Genomic DNA, 18,664 nt, shown 5'->3' on the forward strand with positions numbered 1-18,664 from the left:
CCCTCCCTCTCTCTTCCCATCAGCAGCAGCAGCCTCGCTCCGCCCCACCCCCACAGTCCTCACACACACACATTTGTACAATATTTCACGGCCCTGACACAGATGGGAAACGTACATGGATATATATATTTTACTGAATAATATGACAACAATGTTTATACATTAGAAACTGTCCTCAGTTCAATTTAGAACATAATTTAATTTTACAATAGAGGCGACACAGTGCGAATAAATAATTTACTGTTTTAAACGTTAAAATTAGATGTTTTCAGTATCGTAGACACAATTTTTTAAAATATTTTAACTTGAATATCATTATTTTAACATCTTTATTTGACCAATAGTCCGACGCTGTTTGGAGTCTGGATTATACATGAAGATAAACATTTAAAACCCTCAGTGTCGATCAGTCTGAGACGGAGGTAGATTTCAATCAAAACAGCATCTGGTGATAAATTACACCAAAACCAAACGTTTCCAGGTTTGTTTAAAACTTCTTTGGGTTTCGGACTTTTTACACAAGTAATTTAAAAACATCACCAACATTTCTGGCGAATTTTGACAATTTGTGCATCCAATAAGTGATTCAGCCATAATGAAGATGTCTGAGTCAAATTCCCTCGTCTGTCATATTATCACATATAATAAATGATATGATGTTTGGGTTAAAACATATTTTTGAACACACAGGACGACGATGTCATGTAACAAAGATGTGGAAGTTTCGATCTCATTGGGAATAGATGTACTTTGACTGGAGGACGACTGTGTTGCTCTCTTGCACTTTGCAGGGGGTTCAGCTGCAACAGGATCTGAAGCATCAATAATACAGCGATGATCCGTGCCCCCCCACTGTCCGCTCCTCTTCACCTCCATGAAGAAAACAATGGACTGACTGCTCGCTGCCTCCGGAAAACAACAGGGACACTCCACTGAGTCCACCTGCAGCGAAACAGGCTGCAGCTTTCACTGACTGTCTTACCACAGCAGCCATTCGGGGGTGTTTTACAGGAACATCTTTATGACTGTGTCATTTCACAGAAACCAATATGCACAGTACGTAGCCAGTAGTACATTCAGCGGCTCTGGCTATGCACCGGAGACAAGTCCTCAATTATAGGGAAAAGACAAAGTTCACAGCAAATCTGCCAGTTTCTTAAACTGTGACACTTCCACGTCTTCAATTAAGCTGAAGGACTTTGGAAAACCTGCTATTATATTTCCTGCTGCAGCGTTTTTTGTGTGAAATGCTCCAAACATCTCAATTTTCTTCTGATTATTATTTGAAGGCATTTCTCATTCGTTAGACATCGTGGAGGGACAGAAGAATGACGAGTGACAACGGGTATAAAGGTGAAGGTCATCATTCAGGCTTCAACGCACCTCGTCTGACCAACAACAGCACATTTCATATGTTATATCAATATTTTCTAACGTGCTCAACACAGACATAAACACTCTGAAGGGAACGGACGATGGATTCGGACCAAACCCCCCCCCGAAGGAAAGAAAATAAAACATGACATATTTACACTGATTGATATTCTACAGGGGAGTCAAGCAGTTTGTGAGCTCTCAGATCTCAACTGGTCACAATTAGAAACACAAACAGACAATCATACAGCCCCGTATGCACAACACACACTCATACACACACCAGTCTGGCTGCAGAACAACTCTGCAGCCAGACGTTTTAAAAGACAATCCAAGGCTCTTGGTCCCAAACATGCAGGGACGAAGGAGGAAAAGTCTTTACATCCGTAGAACAGGAGGAACTGATGTTTTATAGAAGTTTCTGAGTTCATTTAGTTTTCCCGTCAGGAGAAAGTTTCTTTATTAGCGACCCGTTAAAGTCTGTGACCTCTCGGGATTCAGCAGAGGTCGTAGCGTGTGCTTGTATCCCAGCTGTGCGCCTCGCTGAGAAATGTTTCAGAGGAAAATCAGCAGGAGGAAGCAGAAGAATGAAATAAATTAACAATAAAAAAAAAAACACCTAAAGCCTCTTCACTAAAGCTTTACTGTGCCGCCGTGGGTGTGGCAGCGTGACACGCCGCCAGGGAAACGTTAGACGAGGAGGAAGTGATGGATTTCGGCGTCTGACACCTGCAAAGGGAAGAAGGAAGAATTATAAAAGTGAGATGAACCTGCAGATTCGGTCAAATCTCTGTCTTCGCACGGAGCGTAGACGCAGGTTAACGAGATTATCCCACATCAGTGAGATTACAGGAAAAAATCAAAAAAGATAAACCTTCAGATTAGGACCACGTAGAGCGGGTGTGGCTAATCCTGAATAATCCCATTTAAAGACGCATCGAGTCTAAACCATTTACACCCATAAGATACAGGATGAGCAGTAAAAGGATATTTCCCTGCATACAAAAGAACACAACATGCGTCCACTACATGACAAACTGGCTTCTGGTAAAAGGGGGTTGGTCTCACCAGGAGCGAGACTTGCGGACGCCCCCCCTCTCCTTGGTGGGCGAGTTGTCCCCAGAGGTGCTTTGGTTGGGCTCCGTCGAGCGCTCCAGCGAGGCCGTGTTCGGAGGAGTCATGTCCAGCTCCAGGAACATGATGTTCTCAGCCTGAGCAGAGGGACAGAGGGTCAGGGCTGCAGTACACGTCATTAACCATGTCTCCTCCGTGTCGGCAGACGGGACATGGACCAAATGAAAAAGTCAAACACGGCATAACACATTTTTCTCGAAGACGGTTTCTGTCATTTGAGGAAGTTCTTACAACGACGCATGTTCATGTTTTCATTTTTCCTGAAAGTTTGGTTTTAATTTGTTATTTGAGGCGGTAAAAACTGGGTGATTGACAGGTGAGACTGTCTCCTGATTGGTCGAGCACGTTTATCAACGGGATCTCAATCTCAAGACGTCTACATCTCTGGATAGCGGGAGGAAGTGGAGACATGTCGTCCATCTTTATTTACACTACACACACACACACACACACACCCACACACACACACACACACACACACACACACACACTCCCACACAGACACCTACCCTGTATCTGGAGTGGGCTCCCATCGCTATGGCAACCCTGGCATACTGGCTGATGGGTCGTTTGTATCCGACTGCAGACGACGGCCTTTTCTTCATCTGCGAGGATTTACTGAGTAAAGACAGAGGAGGAGGGATCAATAAAAATAAAATCTGTTATAAATCAATGTTCAAACCAGTTTCTACAAAGGAAAATAGTTATAAAGGATTTTAAAGGATTTTAAAGTCTTCCAGTGAAGGACACTGATAATTGAGGATAAACAATCGATATTGAGCGGACCACACTTGTGACAAAGGTCAGGAGGTCGTGACCTCTGACCCCAAACCACCACATTCTGACCTCAGGCCACGGATGGAAAAAACCCTGAGCCCCGATATTTAAATCAAACCGACCTCTCAGCGGGAACGAGGGGCTGAAACTTCCACTGATCCTCCTCGGTGTCGAAGGTCAGTCTGTTCATGATCTTGTTCTTCTCCTCTGGAGGAATGAAGTTCTCTATGATCAGGTACCTGCAGGAACAGCACAGCAGCCGTCAGCTCTTCCTCACTGGTTACAGGAGAAACACCTTCATCGTGTTTGAACATTTGAAAACGTTACGAGGAAGAGGACGCTGGTGGATTTTATAAATATGGGAAAGGCGCTTTTATGCTTGTACACATGCTTTAAATCGATGTAAAATACAAACCAGCTGAGATGTGTTTGTGCCAGAAAGATAAGACCTCTGTCTTTCACCTCATCACGTTGTACGCCTGTGATGACATCACTACGCTTTGTTATATGTGCTGTTTCGCTCGACTCACTTGAACTTGAGCTCCCTGGTGAGCTCGTTCTGAGTTTGCTCCAGCTCCTGTCGGCTCCTCACGTGCTCGTCGTTCACGTCCTGGATCTCTGCTTTGATGCACTGGAGCTTGGCGTACAGCTACGAGGAGAGAGAGAGGGAGAGAGAGAGAGGGAGACAAGCAGAGAGGGTGAGGACCAGAGATGTCGCCGGTGAACTGGTCGCCAAATCGCTGCAGCTTGGTTGCCCGTGGCAACAGCACTGGAGGCTCTGGTGACTGGAGAAACGTGCGGCCAGCGGGAGCACGGAAACATGGCAGCTCTCCCTCCTCACAGCTCGTTCCTCCTCTTTCCAGCAGCTTTCATACCGATCGTTCTTTCACTTCACCCATGACTGAATATATGGGCCTCACACAAGTGGTTTAATCCTGATTTCCTGGTCCTAAAGAGGACGCTGCAGCTCAAGTACACTTTCATTCAGATTGGATTTTAGTATGACCAGTGGAAAAAGACAATTGTGAGCTTGTATGTGATGTTTTGCTTTTTTAGCAGTCTCTGAGTGTCACAGGCCTGAGCTGTAAAAATCTCTACGTTTCATTCTCCTTCTTTTCCTCCGAGTGGCGACACCATGCAGTGGTAGAAGAGTGGAAGGCAAACACGTGGCGTTAGGGCATCAGAGGCACAAAAATCAACACGGGATCATTAGTCACATGGTCATCCACACTCACACCAGGGGTTGTCTGGGGTTAGTCCGGCCGGCAGGGTCGGTGCGACGGGTTGGGAAGTGAGAGGAGCAGGATGTGTTGTTTAAGGGGTTTTTGCACTGAAGGATTTCAATGTGCGATGTTGAGAGAGCCTGAGAAATTTGACGAGCGAGGGGAGACGGGCTCAGAGGATCAGCGTGGAAAGCATGGACGGAGAGTGAAGTACACACAGACAGACAGACGGAGGGAGGGAGGGAGGGAGAGGTCCAGGAGAGAGGAGGGGACGGCAGGACAAACCTTGAGGTACTGAGATTTAAGTGTGTGTCCGTACGGAGCACGAGTCCGAGGCAGAGGGTCATTAGGGTCCAGGTCAAAGTTCAGGGGTTCAGGGGTAAAAGAGGGATATACTCACATTAGGAACAAAAAAGGAAGGCGTGTGTTTGTGTGTCTGTGTGTGTGTGTGCAAGCTTTTTGTACCTATACATGTGCATTCCTCATGTATTTCTATAGTGAACACACACACGATTGTCTTCCATCCAGCTGCAGATATTTTACCTTCTTGAGTTTCTTGGTCTTGGCCTCCACCTCCTGCTGCAGAGAAGTGAACGTCTCTCTCAGCTCCACCGTCTCCTCGTCCTGGACGAACATCTGCTGCTGCATCTCCCTCTCCGTGCGGGTCTGAAAGCATCAAAACGTCACCTTCAGGTTCATAGACAACAACGAGGAAGGAGAAAACTCTTGGTAATAATCATAATAATCTCCTCCTCTGAGAAACACACACACACAGGTTTACCTGGTCAGCGATCTCCTGCTGCTTCATCTCCAGCATCTTCTGCTGCTCGTTGGTGTGATCCATGATGTTCTTCCCTCCGACCAGCAGCTTGCTCTCCATCGCCTGGAAACACATTATAACAACAACATCTGGATTAATAATTAATAAACAAAGCTGCAATGTGTCCTTTTCCATGTAGTCGCTCTGGGAAGAGATATTTAAACACATATACATGTTTTCTTTCCCCATTAAATGTGAAGGTTAAATACAACAACATCTACAGTGTAGTTAATGACAGTTAAAAACAAATGTACATTTTTGACTGCAAGCTGATTGTATTAAAATTTTTAAATAAAAGATTTGAACAATTTGTATCTAAACTTTGTTTCACAAACCATCAACAAAACAACAATGAAACACCAAACGATACTGGATATAAGGAGAAGTCGAATCTTCTTGAGGTCAAACAAAGTTCATTGAGACATTTAACAGTAAAGTCTTTGTGTGTGTGTGTGTGTGTGTGTGTGTGTGTGTGTGTGTGTGTGTGTGTGTGTGTGTGTGTGTGTGTGTGTCTGCTGCAGTGAGTGCAGACTTTGTGCTGATGAGGCAGCGACCTGATGACACCAGTCGACGAGCAGCTGAGCTCTACTGAAACACGAATCACTGTGGAAACTCCACAGGTTTCACGGATATACATCAACCGATATATTGGACACATCTGTATTGGCCCCTTAAAAAAACACATCTGCTCTACTTCTGATAACCTAAAAGCAACAATTATGAATTGCTTGTTTGAATTTGTTTGCTGTTTTTTTCTGACAGATGCACAGAAACAAAGCAGCGAGAGGATCACAGATATAGAAACACAAGCTTCCTGTTATTCCCAGAGGATAAAACCAGCTCATCTATCTGTAAATAACAACAAACAAACAGCAGCAGGATCACACACACACACGCTCTCTTTCTCCACCTGAAATAAAAAACCTCTCTTTATGAGGGTTTATTAAGAAACAAAGTTTGGAACATCTTTTTGAAGCATTGTGCATTTTTCTCTCTGTGTTTAAACTTTGTAATTATTATCTCTCCTTTTAAAAGTCAAATGTATTATATGGGCCTATGTGTGTTAACTCTGATGACGTGACATCATGCCTCTGGGTTAAAGCATCTCTGGTTACTGTGGAGATTCAAAGACACACATGCACATGCACACTATTCTGCCTTTATCTGTGAATGAATGATCTCATGTCCCGAGGGCAGAAAGGACGAGAGACGAGAGACGAGGAACAAGAGACGCAAAGGAAAACGCAGAGACGAAGAAAATGTAAAAAGCAGGAGGACGTAACCGAGAGACAAAAAAGGAAAAAGGGGCCCGAGGAGGATAAACAGGGTCCGTGGCCTTTTTATACTGGTCACATTCCAGTCTCTGGACGCTCTGCACAAAGACAGCATGTGTGTGTGTGTGTGTGTGAACTGTGTGCAGCCTATACATTCTCAATTACACGTACATACCACACTGTCCACTCGATTGTTCACCATCGGCTGGACTATAACACACACACACACACACACACATGCAGAGAGCACAGTGGAGTCCTTCAGAGTGGATGCGTCTGCAGCAGGTCTTTACAGAAAGCCTCTTTGTTTCTGTGTGTGTCTGTGTGTGTCTGTGTGTGTCTGTGTGTGTGTGAGCTCTGCTGCTCTTTGTGTTTTGTCATATTCTTTCATCTTCATTAAAGGGCTGATTCATGTCATGGATGTTCTCTCTCTCTCTCGTGCCTCTCTGTGTCTCTTGCTCTTGACAGGCCGGTTAGAAAAAGTATAAAAGCCCCCGAGTGTAAAAACCTGAACTTCATCTAAATCACAGCAGCAGACGAACACAATGTGCTTAAGCTAATAACACACTCACATTTATCCTCTTTAGTGTCTCTATTGAGCACGCTCATTAAACATTAATGGTGCGGGTTGCACAGCGTATCGACTGATCTGCTCCCTGATTGGTGCAAAAGGCTGATTGTCTCCGTCTGTCGGACATTTATTTTAACGTTCACGATCGTTGTCCTGCTGCATCTCTCAACTTCTACTGAGCTTCTATACTGAGGTTCCTCCGCCAAGGGGGATTTTTAAAAATAATACATTTTCTTGGTAAAAAAGCTCAAAACAAAATACAAACCTCAAACTGTGTCACTGCGTTTTCTGTTAAAATAAATAACACAGACTGGCAACAGTTCTATATAAGCAAATCTGAGTTTAAAGTAATAACAACACTGTCATGTTCCCTAATGTTCAAATAAAAGAAGACAAAACAGCAGGAAGAGGAGGAAGAGGAGGAAGAGGAGGAACGATGACTCAGTGAGGAGCCCAAATGACCTTCAATACAATCACATGAGAGACGACTCACTTGTCATTTGAGTCATTACACACACACACACACACACACACACACACACACACACACACACACACACACACACACACACACACACACACACACACACACACACACACACACGCTGTTCTTAAGGTCAAAGCATTTTGAATCTGTCACCAGCTCATTAGAAACCTTCCTGTAACTGCAGCTCATTAACTCTGAGTCAGTTTTGATCCCGATTAAAGAAAAACCTTTTAAGAGCTCGAAGGGCCACAACACATTGTTTTAGTTTATTTGTATTTATTTGCAGAACAATGGAATCATCACCATTAAATTTAAATTTGAGCATTTATACACATGTATATCAAACCAGCTGCGGTTGAGCTTTGTAGTGACATGAAAGAGCATTGAGAGGTTCAAACTTTTGTATTATTTACTTGTATAATACTTCCCTGAATATGTAAAGTCATGAAAATAAAATAGTTATGTTCACATAGATATTAAGTAGAAGTATTTAGTTGAAGTCCACCAACATGTGTGTTTTAGTTTCAGAGGAAGTCACGTCTGCTCTAATGCACATGAATAATCATTAAAAAATACTTTACTCTATGTAGTATAATCACATCTAGTGCGGTGAGTATTTAAGTATTTCTATTTTCTGCACTTTGGATTCTGCAGGACGAGACGTAATAGAAAACCCTGAAGCGTTAACAAACACATTACACTTTTCCTGCAGGTGCTGAGTGCATCGTGTGTGAGTGTCAGGCGTCTATATTTGTGCGTGTGTGTATAATCTGCCCATAAGTGTGTGTTCAAACTGCTTTGGCTGTGACTGACTCGCTTCCTGCCGGGAAAGTGAAGATAATGTGAAGCGCCGCGTATCGAGTCTGCACCGGCCAGCCAATGGCGGCGAGGCTGGGGCCTGCTGGGAGCGAGAGAGCGGGCTATAAATATACGATGTGACGACAACAGGTCTTGTGTGTGTGCGGCGGGGAGACAGAGAGCCGGCTGGGAAGAGACAGAAACAAAGACGAGAGGGGGGGAAGTGGAGAAGACGGGAGACAGAGCGAAGAGAAGAAAGGTCACAACAGCTCCGGGGATCTGGTTCATAAGAGGCACTCACAGAGCCGCAGCTTAAGATGTCAACTCGCTGTCAATCATCCACCTGCACCTGACACACACATGAGGGAGATGCACGCGAGCGACATTCAGCCAACATGGACAACATCCTTGTTTAGATCCTGTCCACACAAATGTGAACAGTTTGCTCATCCGACGTTTTCCTCTGTGTTTGAGCCGCTCGTCCACACGTCACTAAGAGAGAGATTAGCGTGTAGCGTGTAGCGTGTAGCGTGTAGCGTGTGGGAAGCGATGACGTCACAGCTAACTTCACACATGCTCACTGTGGCTTTGTGCAAAGAGCATGCACCAGAAACAACAACAACAATGGCGACTACACACAAGTTTCTCTACCTTCAGTTTGCAGCTAAATTTAGCGTCACTGCACCGATACACCAATCAAGAGTCAGTCTGTGTCTCAGCTGTCAATCAAGGCGTTTCACCCCATTTTTATAGAATCAAATAATTAATTAAAACAAACATCAGTATGATAAGAACTATCTAAAATGACAGAAACCATCTTTGAGAAAAATGTTTTTTGTTGTGTAGTTGGACTTTTTAGTTTGGTCTACTAACATGGAGGAGGTGACCTATACTGCAGCCGGCCACCAGGGGGCGATCAAGAAGATTTCACTTCACTTTTGTGTGTCTGTCATGTCGTCGATTCTATATTCAGTCATTCCATACTAACACACATGAAAAAGAATATCACATGACCTTTCACGTGCACTGGTCATATGTGCGCTGGTAGTAAACAGGAAGCAGTTTGTTGCTTAGCACCAGAAAATACTGGTGAGTACTGGTGGGACTTCTTTTCTCAGATTGAGCCACTTCCAACGGAGTCATGATATCCGTCCTCAGGCGGCTCGACGCCCGTTCACGCCGTGAGTCACGTGATCATAACGGTGTGACTGTCGAGTGAGTCACCAGCGCTCATGTGACCTCCGCGGCTCTCAAGGTGTTAACGAGCACACAAGAGGTTAAACATTAGTTTAACATGTTAGTCATGTGGAGCTGGAGACGCCTCGGGTCAGAGGAGACACGTCCTCAACCACCTCGAGTCCAGACGCCTCCGCATCGCACGTAAAGACACTGAGACCTGAAGATTGTCCCTCAGACGGGATCTCAACAACAGCAAAATGTCCAAACTCTGGCGTCGGCGTTCTCACATAGAGACAATCTGGAACATTTCAGGAAAATGTCCGAACTGAAACGATTCCTTTAAGATGAAAAAGCCACGGGAGGTTTGTTTTTAACTCGTTTTACACAGCGTATATAAAGAGTGATAAATTATTCATTTGATAATTGTGGTGTATATTTTATGAGGCTGCAGTCGTCACATTAGCAAAGTATTAAATCTCGTTTCCATCCAATACAACATTTTTGTTACTATGTGAGCCCTGCAACACAAACACATGTTTAATATTTAATGTTTATGTGCTGATATTTCTGTTTTTTTGTTTGTCTTCTTCTATGAAAGGACTGTGTTGTTTTTAAGAAAAACCCCAAAACTACCGTCAAACAACTAATAACCATTAATTTCATCTTCAATACATTTTTTATTCAAAGTAAAACACTTTGTAACACAGCAAATACATTAACCCACACATAACATGCATTAAGTGGCTTGTGTGTCTGTTTTCTCCACCGATCCCACAGCTTCAGGAGAACACAAACGCACACAGACACACACACACACACACGCACACAAACGCTCTTACACACACGAAAAACACACAAGGACGAACACAGTCGATTCATCAATATTTCAGTGATGCAGTCCTCCATGCTGAAAGATGGAGAGCAGAGATGAGCTCTTTTCTGTTTATCAGCACACACAGAACACACACACACACACACACACACACACACACACACACACACAACACACACACACACAAACACAGACTCACACACACTCCACCCTCTGTCCAGGCTTTCTTTTGCCTTTAATTAGACAGGAAGGCGACTGTATAAACAGGAAACAGACATTTTACTCATAAAGCCATGCTTGTATGTGTGTGTGTGTGTGTGTGTGTGTGTGTGTGTGTGTGTGTGTGTGTGTGTGTGTGTGTGTGTGTGTGTGTGTGTGTGTGTGTGAGTGTGAGTGTGTAACACTGCCAATCTTTCCTATGAGGCCGTGGGCATTGTTGTTAGACATGCGCTGTGATTGGCCGAACCTCAGCCGGCAGGATGTAAGAAAAACTCCTGCCACAGACGGTGTAAAGACGAGAAGCTGCATTAAAGCTGAAGCTGTAAACTTCTGTCTCAGTGTCATCGCACCTCGAGCCAACCCCCCCCCTCTTCAGCTCGCTGATGGTGCAACTTCTATTTTAGGCTTTTTACCAAACAACCATCAGATCAAACCCATCGGAGAGAAACAAGCCAGTGTTTCCCGACACGGGCTTCACCTGGGCATCCTGCCATGGGCCGCTTTTTATTCTCAGTTTATTAGGGTCGTCTGTCCTGTAATTTCCCTGTTCCCTCTCTGATCCAAATTTGTTTAAACATTTCTCAACGCATTTACTCGAGCGTGACCAATATGCACAAATTTCAGCCCAAAATAATGTAATTAAATGTGGATATTTTCATAGTTTTACCATAAACTTTATTATGAATAACTATAAATACAAAGAAACACACACGTACCAACCGAGCGGCCATTACAGAGCTGGAAAACTGAAATTCTGAAAGTCGTGCAACATACTTGAAACCTTATTTTTCCAGAAGATGCTTAACGGCAGGTGGAATAAAAAGCTTTGATTTGAGTATCTAGGAGAATGAAATAAAAGCATGTTTTTGAGAGTTGCGTTCACATAATCGTTTTTCAGGACCTACAGAAATAAAGACATCACTAATATGAGAGACGTGGGAAAGAGGAAGGTTTGACCCAGAAAAGTGGATCTAAGAATAGTCCACAGTGGAGCTGCTGCTCGGGATGAAGCTCTCAACAGCCACTGCACTGAGACCTGTTTCATAACAGCACTACTGTTAAAAGATGCTAAATATGGCCATAGTGTTAAAAGATAAAACTACTCAAGTGAGAGACTGAAGTTAAATTACTACAGATTTAGTAGCTACAGCTGCTTTTTTCAATATTTAATCTGCACGTAAGTAAATATATAAAATGTACAAGATTGGATTTGGGATCAGCAGATTCCCAGTAGGAACTTCTGGATGTGAATCACAAAAACATGGCCTCACTGGAGGAGGTTACCACGTGTGATACTTCTGAGATCGTAGATCGTACGTGATGCTCTTGAATCAATGCCTCTATACTGCCCCTGCTGTTCATGTGAGCATTACATCATGCAAGTGTTGGTTTCACGACCGACGCACCAAACGGATGAGTTATATGCGAGACCGCCATGATGCACTGGCGTAGTTAAAACCTAGTATATCTCCAGCGAAAGAGAAATGATGCACACAAGGAGGCGGCAAAGTCAAACCCATGATGGTGTCAGTGGTTGATTTCCGATGCCAACAGGACTCCAGACTTCACCATGTAGATCAAAGCTGGTGTCACCAGTAGAACACAGACAGAGCTTTGTACCTTAGAGGCCGGTTCACTAACATCAGCTGACCAACAGCTTCATAAGGCTAATTTCTGACCTACTTACATGTGTTGAGTGTGTGTTTGTGTGTGTGTGTGTGTGTGTGTGTGTGTGTGTGTGTGTGTGTGTGTGTGTGTGTGTGTGTGTGTGTGTGTGTGTGTGTGTGTGTGTGTGTGTGTGTGTGAGACGACAGAGAAACAGATATAATTGCTTTCCTTTCTGATATTATCTATAATTGTATAATTTTGTAGCTAATTTCCACTGATGTTTTCAGCCAGTTCTCTCTCTCTCTCTCTCTCTCTCTCTCTCTCTCTCTCTCTCTCTCTCTCTCTCTCTCTCTCTCTCTCTCCCGACTCTCTGCCTGGAAACCTCTCTTTGATTGGTCGGGAGCACAGAGGAGAAAAACGGACCCCTCAGGCCACATCCTGTGGTTGGTGGGTTAATATCTCACCAGCCAATCAGAGGAAAGCTAAACCTCCTGCTGAACCTGACTGTGAGTTTAGTTTGGCTTTAAAAACCTTATTTATTATATAATTTGTTTTCATGTTTAAGCCCTGTAGTGTATTATTGTTAACTCATTACCATGGACTATGTACTTTATAGCTTATTTATCTATATTTTTGAATTGTGCCAAATTCTAAAGGATTCTCTCGAGGCATTCTTAAGATAACACGTTCAGAAGGCAGAAAAGGTCTTTCTGAGGTCACCTTGACCTTCACCTTTGACCTTCAACCACCGAAATCGAATCAATTCATCTTTAAGTCAAAGTAAATGTTTGTCCGCAATTTGACGAAATAAAGCGTCTTGGACCAAACAAATGAGTCCGTTCCTCACATGAAAAACATCACTTTGAGGTCACTCTGATTTCCTTTGAAACCACCCACTTCTTTGATGGATCAAAGATGGGAAACGCTCTTCTACTTAATCATCTTCCTCCTCAGGGGGGGGGGGGGGGGAGCAGCTCAGTTGATTCTCTGTGCTGACATCACTCCGCAGCTGCCCACTCAGGGAGAAGCAACACGAGCAGCCTCACACTCAGGATCAGGATATACATCAGCTCCGTCTCGTGGGACTTTCCCAGACCTCCTACCTTCACTCACAGAGACAATGAGCCACATCCAACCGACGAGGCCGCGATGAACATGTGCTTACGCTGCTTTTAAAGAGGCGAGCGAGAAACAAGTGCAGCATGAGCACTCTGTCACTTCCAGTTCTGCCTGTTTGGGGGATTTTTGACTTTTAAATAACCTACAGCAAAGGAAAGAAGCAAACTCAAAAAATAATACACCACTGATTCAGATTGCTGTAGGGAAAAATAATGTAAAAGAAGAAGAACTGGTATCTGCTCAAATTATAAAGTATTATAAATAAAGCTGTCAGTCAATAAAATATAAATAGCAGGAGGTTACTAATAACTAAAGTTTGATACCAACACATGGAAGTGATTGGGTGATAATTCAGTTTTACTATTTGCTGACATAGAGAGAACACATACAGAATGATCTCATTACGTTACACTTTTAATTATGTTTTTACACGTTTTCCTAATGTAAAGCACCTTCAACTGTGTTATTACAAATTAAGTTGCTTACATTTAACATTAATTTAATTCTTTAATATGTAATTTTTCATATCATGTTGATCCTGATCTTTTTGTCATAGAGGTAAAGGATCAGTTTCTCCACTGGAAACAGCTTCAGCAGGACAGAATGTAATTAAGTCCCCCCCCGCACATTTTGTGTTTTGACACATGGGGATAACTGTTCCTGTAAAATCTCTCCGTGTTATTCCAGGACTCTCGCTGCTATCGCTCTCTCCACCTACACAGACTGGTTTTCACCGACACCTGAATGCATCACACCCACGCCTCTGCTCTGGGAGCTGTTAAATCACTGTGGTGGGTTCAGGGTGAAGTGGATTAAACCAAAACATGTACAGAACACGATTTTATTGCTCTCAAAATACTCAGAACGTCACAGATCGAAAAGTACAACGCGTGTACTTGTCACTTTCTATCTTTCCTACCGAAGTGAAGCTGGAAATAAAATCTCCCCGAGGCTGCTCACTGCTGCTCAGTAAACTGATCCTGTGATTTCTCGTGTTGGACGGTCCCGGCCACAGCTACAGTTTTATATAGACTGCAGTCTTTCTGCACGGGTGACTTATTGACTGGATGTGCACAGGAATCAGAGCAAGTAATGAATGCAGGTCAGACTCGGAGCCTCTGATTGGAGGCTTTGTGTTGGCGTGTTTGAAGAAGGGTGAAGGGAGAGCTGACATTTTAAGCTACAGTGACCACAGCTCCGGTCTGGACATGTGAGACACCTGAACACACTGTGGTTGAAGGACAGCAGGGACAAGGACTCACACTGGACCGGAACCACCGGTGTATATAGGGTACATAAATACTGTAAGAGATTTTATTCCAAGAAGCACAGAGACGCTCGACTATCGGCCCCAAAAATTCACAATCAGTTGGATTATAACACACACACACACACACACACACACACACACACACACACACACACACACACACACACACACACACACACTGTATTTAGGGGAGTCAGGAGGAGTCAGATTAGGGACATGCGGTCCACGGGATTATCATGTGTGATAATCTGATGAGCTGTTATTAAGTGACATTATGGACAGTAACCCTTGGAGCTCCATGTCTAATTACACCTCTGTGTGTGTGTGTGTGTGTGTGTGTGTGTGCGTGTGTGTGTGTGTGTGTGTGTGTGTGTGTGTGTGTGTGGTCCTTAAAATGTTCAAAAACTGAAATTTAAACAACTGCAGGTCACTGACGACTGGACATCCTTTGCCTGCTGAAGAAGATCCATGAATCAAAAGCTCCAGGACAGCTTCTAACGGACCTTGATGCAGAGGTGCTGCTGGCCCTGTGTTGTTTCCTCCTTCTGTGCATATCTGTAGCTTCACTCAACATAGAAACATGCAGCTCTCCTGGTTAATGCAACGATCTCCCATGTTTGAGTAATTATTGCTTCTACTATTCTGATAAACCAGGTTGTAAACCATGAGGTTTAAATACTACAATACCCATGAGCCTCCACTGCTGTTTTATGGAGAGGTGTAAATTGGAGTGGCAGCAAATTCAGAATTTTTTTTTGTGGCATTTGTGAACAAAAGTCGACTCATCAATAAAACCATTGGTTGATGAGCAGAAAGATAATCGATGCATTTTTGAGTTCCAGCTTTTCAAATGGACTTGATCTGTATTTTTGTCGTCTATGATCTTAAACTGAATATCTTTGGGTTTTGTACTGTTGACCAGACAAAACAAATGAAGATGTAACTTTGGGAAACTGTCATAGGTGTTTGTCGATATTTATCTGATATGTTGGACAATTCATAAATCAAAAATGGGTTGAGGGACAAAGAAAGAAAGGATCGAAACAACCTGTGACTGGTCTCAGGTCTGACCTCTCACCTTGTACTTGGCGGTCAGCTGCTCGGTGGCTTCCTGCTCCTTCCTCAGATCCCCCATCATCCTCTCCTTCTCTCCCAGCAGCTTCTGCTTCTCCTCGGCCAACATGAATCGATCATCTCTGATGGCCTCCTTCTCCCTCTCCAACCGCTGCTCCTGCAGCTTCACATAGTCCTCTGCGTCCTTCTCCACCTCCAACTCCTCGTCCTCGCCCTCCGTCTCCTCATCCTCGTCTCTCTCCCAGCTCTCACCCTCCACCTGCTCCTTCTTCTGTTTGCTACTCCACTTCCTGTGGTTGAGCTGGGCCCGGAGGCGAGCGATCTCCGTCTGGAACTCGCGCAGTAGAGCGTCCTTGGGGTCCTCGTTGACCCTCGGCTGGTTCTGGATGTTCTTGGCTCGGTTGGCATAGCGGAGGGTGGTGAGGGTTTCGTCGTAGTGCTGGGGGGCTGGGCCTAAGGTGGCGACCATGACCGTCTTTGCATTCCCGCCTAAAGAGTCTTGCAACAGCCTGGTCAGCTTGGAGTCCCGGTAAGGCACATGGCCGCTGCGTCCATCTGCTAGTGCTGAGATCACATTCCCCAGTGCTGACAGGGAAAGGTTGATCTTGGCGGCTTCTTTCAGGCGCTCGCCCTGGACGCCAGTCTTGGCTTGGCGCTCACTACCAGCCAGATCCACCAGGTTGAGGCGACCAACTCGAATGTGTTTTCTCCCATCTGGTCCAGGCTGGCTGCACTCCACCGTGATCAGGAACAACGCATGGGACCTGGACGAGTGCTCGTTCATGTCTGTCGCCGCAACCGCCCTCGCCTGGTTGCCCACGTTCATCACCTCCTCGATCTCCTTGATGCTCTTGCAAACACACGATGTGAGATCTCGGACGTACACTCCGGTTTCTGGACTCTCTCTGAGCTCCAGGGCTCTGGCGGTGGCATGGTTGGGATCGAGGAGATCCCGAACCTCCTCCAGGTAGATCTCGAGGTAGGATGCCCGCACCAGGTACTGCCTGTCGGACTGCGAGCGGGAGATGTGTGTGAAGATGTGGTCAAAAGCGTTGGGGATCACCCCCCGTTTCTCTGGGTCCATCCATGCCCCCTGCATAGTGTATGTCTTTCCAGTTCCGGTTTGCCCATATGCAAATATGGTGCCATTGAACCCTTCAAGCACCGAGTCTATCAGGGGCCTCACGCTCTCATCGTACAGGTCTCGCTGTTTGGAGCTTGCATCATAAACCCCATCGAACGTGAAGGTTTTCTGGGGCTCGCTGACTGGTGCCCGAGGGTTTCTGAGGATCACCTGTCCGAGACCCAGGTCCATCCGCACGATGCCCCCTGCAGGCCCATGGGACTCCTCTTTCCGGTTCAAAGGGCGGCATCGAACCACCACCTTCACTGACTCGCTGCTCTTAATTTTTGACATGACTGCCCTCTGATTAATTTTAACAAAAACACGAATCTATATCAGGCTACTCTCATTAAAAAAAAACTGACTTCCCGAAGCCTTTAATTGGCCTGGATGTGCTCCTGTCCGCGCGTGACTTGTGTAACCATTGATTTCTGAATCATTAATAACAAATTCACTGTGGCTCCCTCATCGGATCATGAAGGGAAATAGCGGCACAGCAGAACAACACAACCCCCGGTGCAGACGAAGGGATGCCACGGTTTCTAAAAAGGCTAATTTTCTTTGCTTATTGTCTGCAACATTCGCCTGAAAGCAGACGATCAGCGGCTCTCACGCTTTGCACCGATGCTCCATTGCGGTTCCCCGGCTACGCGTCCAGATTCCAGATGAAAACACACAATCCGGATTCCCGCAGTCGCGTCGTCCTGGTTTCAATCCGCCGGTAAGATCCGCCGCAGACCGACGTCCACGTCCTCATCCTCCCGTCCGACGCTCACTGATGCTCGGCGGTGGATTCGCGGATCTCTCGGGTCCTGTGCTGGGAGACGGAGCTCTCCTCCTCCTCCTCCTCCTCCTCAACACACACACACACACACACAGACACACACACAGATGTACACACACTCACACACACTCATTCAATCACCACACCCCACATCACTGCGGAGCGGAACGAGGGATCATGGGAAATGAAGTTTATTTCTCATGTGCAAAATGACAACTTTAATTGCTGCATAGTTTCAGTTGTCGATGCTTCACTAAACAGACAATTTTCTCATTTTCCTCTTTTTTTATTTATTGTATAAGTGTTTAAAACCATTTTCTACTTTGCATGATTCAATTTAAATCTAATCATCAACTTGTCCTTTTCATTACTTTTTATTTTTGTTGTTTCAGCCTGACATGTTTGTCTTTGGAAAGTTTGAGGGTCTCTACAAGAATTAAAAAGATTCTGAGTAAAGGTCAGTTCTGATAATTATTCAGAGACAAGAGTTAGTTTAGATCCTCTGGACCTAAAAGATTTGATGCTTTAAAACTGAATATTACAGAAATATGTCGTATGATGTTTTATAGCATCATTTTTAAACAACAATTTTTCATTTCAATTGTTCATTTTCAACAAGAATGAACATGGAGAAGAAACACAGGACAGCCTTAACATAAAAAACAGCTGATTTAGATTTAATATCTTCAACCTGTTAAGTCCACAAAACCCCAAAAAGTATAGAAGCTCTGATTTCAGATAATAAATAAACATATTTTTAAAATCAGCTGTTTTTTTATGCGATTTTCTCTTGAGTAACATCGTGTTAGTCTGATTCCAATTTATTTTCTGTTTAATTTATCTTTGGTTGTTCTGTTTGAGCAAAACTATGACCTGGTCCATCAGTGATAATTATAAAACAATTAGTCATATTTGCAATTAAAACATGAATAAAGACAGTTTACATCCACTTAATAAGATGCTTGTCCTGAATTTATGTCAAAGATGTGATTTCAGTC

General features: G+C 44.3%; 1 protein-coding gene and 1 long non-coding RNA gene across 4 annotated transcripts; both read right to left on the reverse strand.

Moving 5' to 3' along the window:
- Window positions 1-128: 128 nt before the first annotated feature.
- LOC117758586 lies at window positions 129-1,210 on the reverse strand. 2 transcript variants are annotated; one of them, XR_004613319.1, is made up of 3 exons: window positions 1,040-1,210; window positions 512-963; window positions 129-445 (listed from the first exon to the last, which is right to left on the reverse strand). It is a non-coding gene; the product is annotated as an uncharacterized LOC117758586 (long non-coding RNA). The 2 variants fall into 2 exon arrangements; XR_004613318.1 differs by lacking the exon at window positions 1,040-1,210 and having other exon boundaries at window positions 512-973.
- A 46-nt stretch (window positions 1,211-1,256) lies between these two features.
- LOC117758580 (kinesin-like protein KIF3C) lies at window positions 1,257-17,761 on the reverse strand. 2 transcript variants are annotated; one of them, XM_034580374.1, is made up of 9 exons: window positions 15,764-17,761; window positions 5,290-5,391; window positions 5,052-5,174; window positions 4,794-4,802; window positions 3,816-3,934; window positions 3,408-3,524; window positions 3,018-3,126; window positions 2,443-2,585; window positions 1,257-2,103 (listed from the first exon to the last, which is right to left on the reverse strand). In XM_034580374.1, the coding sequence occupies exons 1-9, from the start codon at window positions 17,174-17,176 to the stop codon at window positions 2,016-2,018; spliced, it is 2,223 nt and encodes a 740-aa protein (XP_034436265.1). In that variant the 5' UTR covers window positions 17,177-17,761; the 3' UTR covers window positions 1,257-2,015. The 2 variants fall into 2 exon arrangements, with proteins under 2 accessions (XP_034436265.1, XP_034436266.1); XM_034580375.1 differs by lacking the exon at window positions 4,794-4,802 and having other exon boundaries at window positions 15,764-17,759.
- Between the last annotated feature and the right edge of the window lie 903 nt (window positions 17,762-18,664).

This window comes from Hippoglossus hippoglossus, chromosome 24 (genome assembly GCF_009819705.1).
Source record: "Hippoglossus hippoglossus isolate fHipHip1 chromosome 24, fHipHip1.pri, whole genome shotgun sequence".
Taxonomy (NCBI): Eukaryota; Metazoa; Chordata; class Actinopteri; order Pleuronectiformes; family Pleuronectidae; genus Hippoglossus; species Hippoglossus hippoglossus.

Bases quoted from the DNA above. Each gene is read 5' to 3' on its own strand.
- LOC117758580 (XM_034580374.1), bottom strand. From the start codon at position 17,176: ATGTCAAAAATTAAGAGCAGCGAGTCAGTGAAGGTGGTGGTTCGATGC. The intron at 5,175-5,289 runs GTAAACCTGTGT...TGATGCTTTCAG, and splicing joins AGCAGGAGATCGCTGACCAG to ACCCGCACGGAGAGGGAGAT. The intron at 2,104-2,442 runs GTGAGACCAACC...TTCCCTTTGCAG, and splicing joins GTCCGCAAGTCTCGCTCCTG to GTGTCAGACGCCGAAATCCA.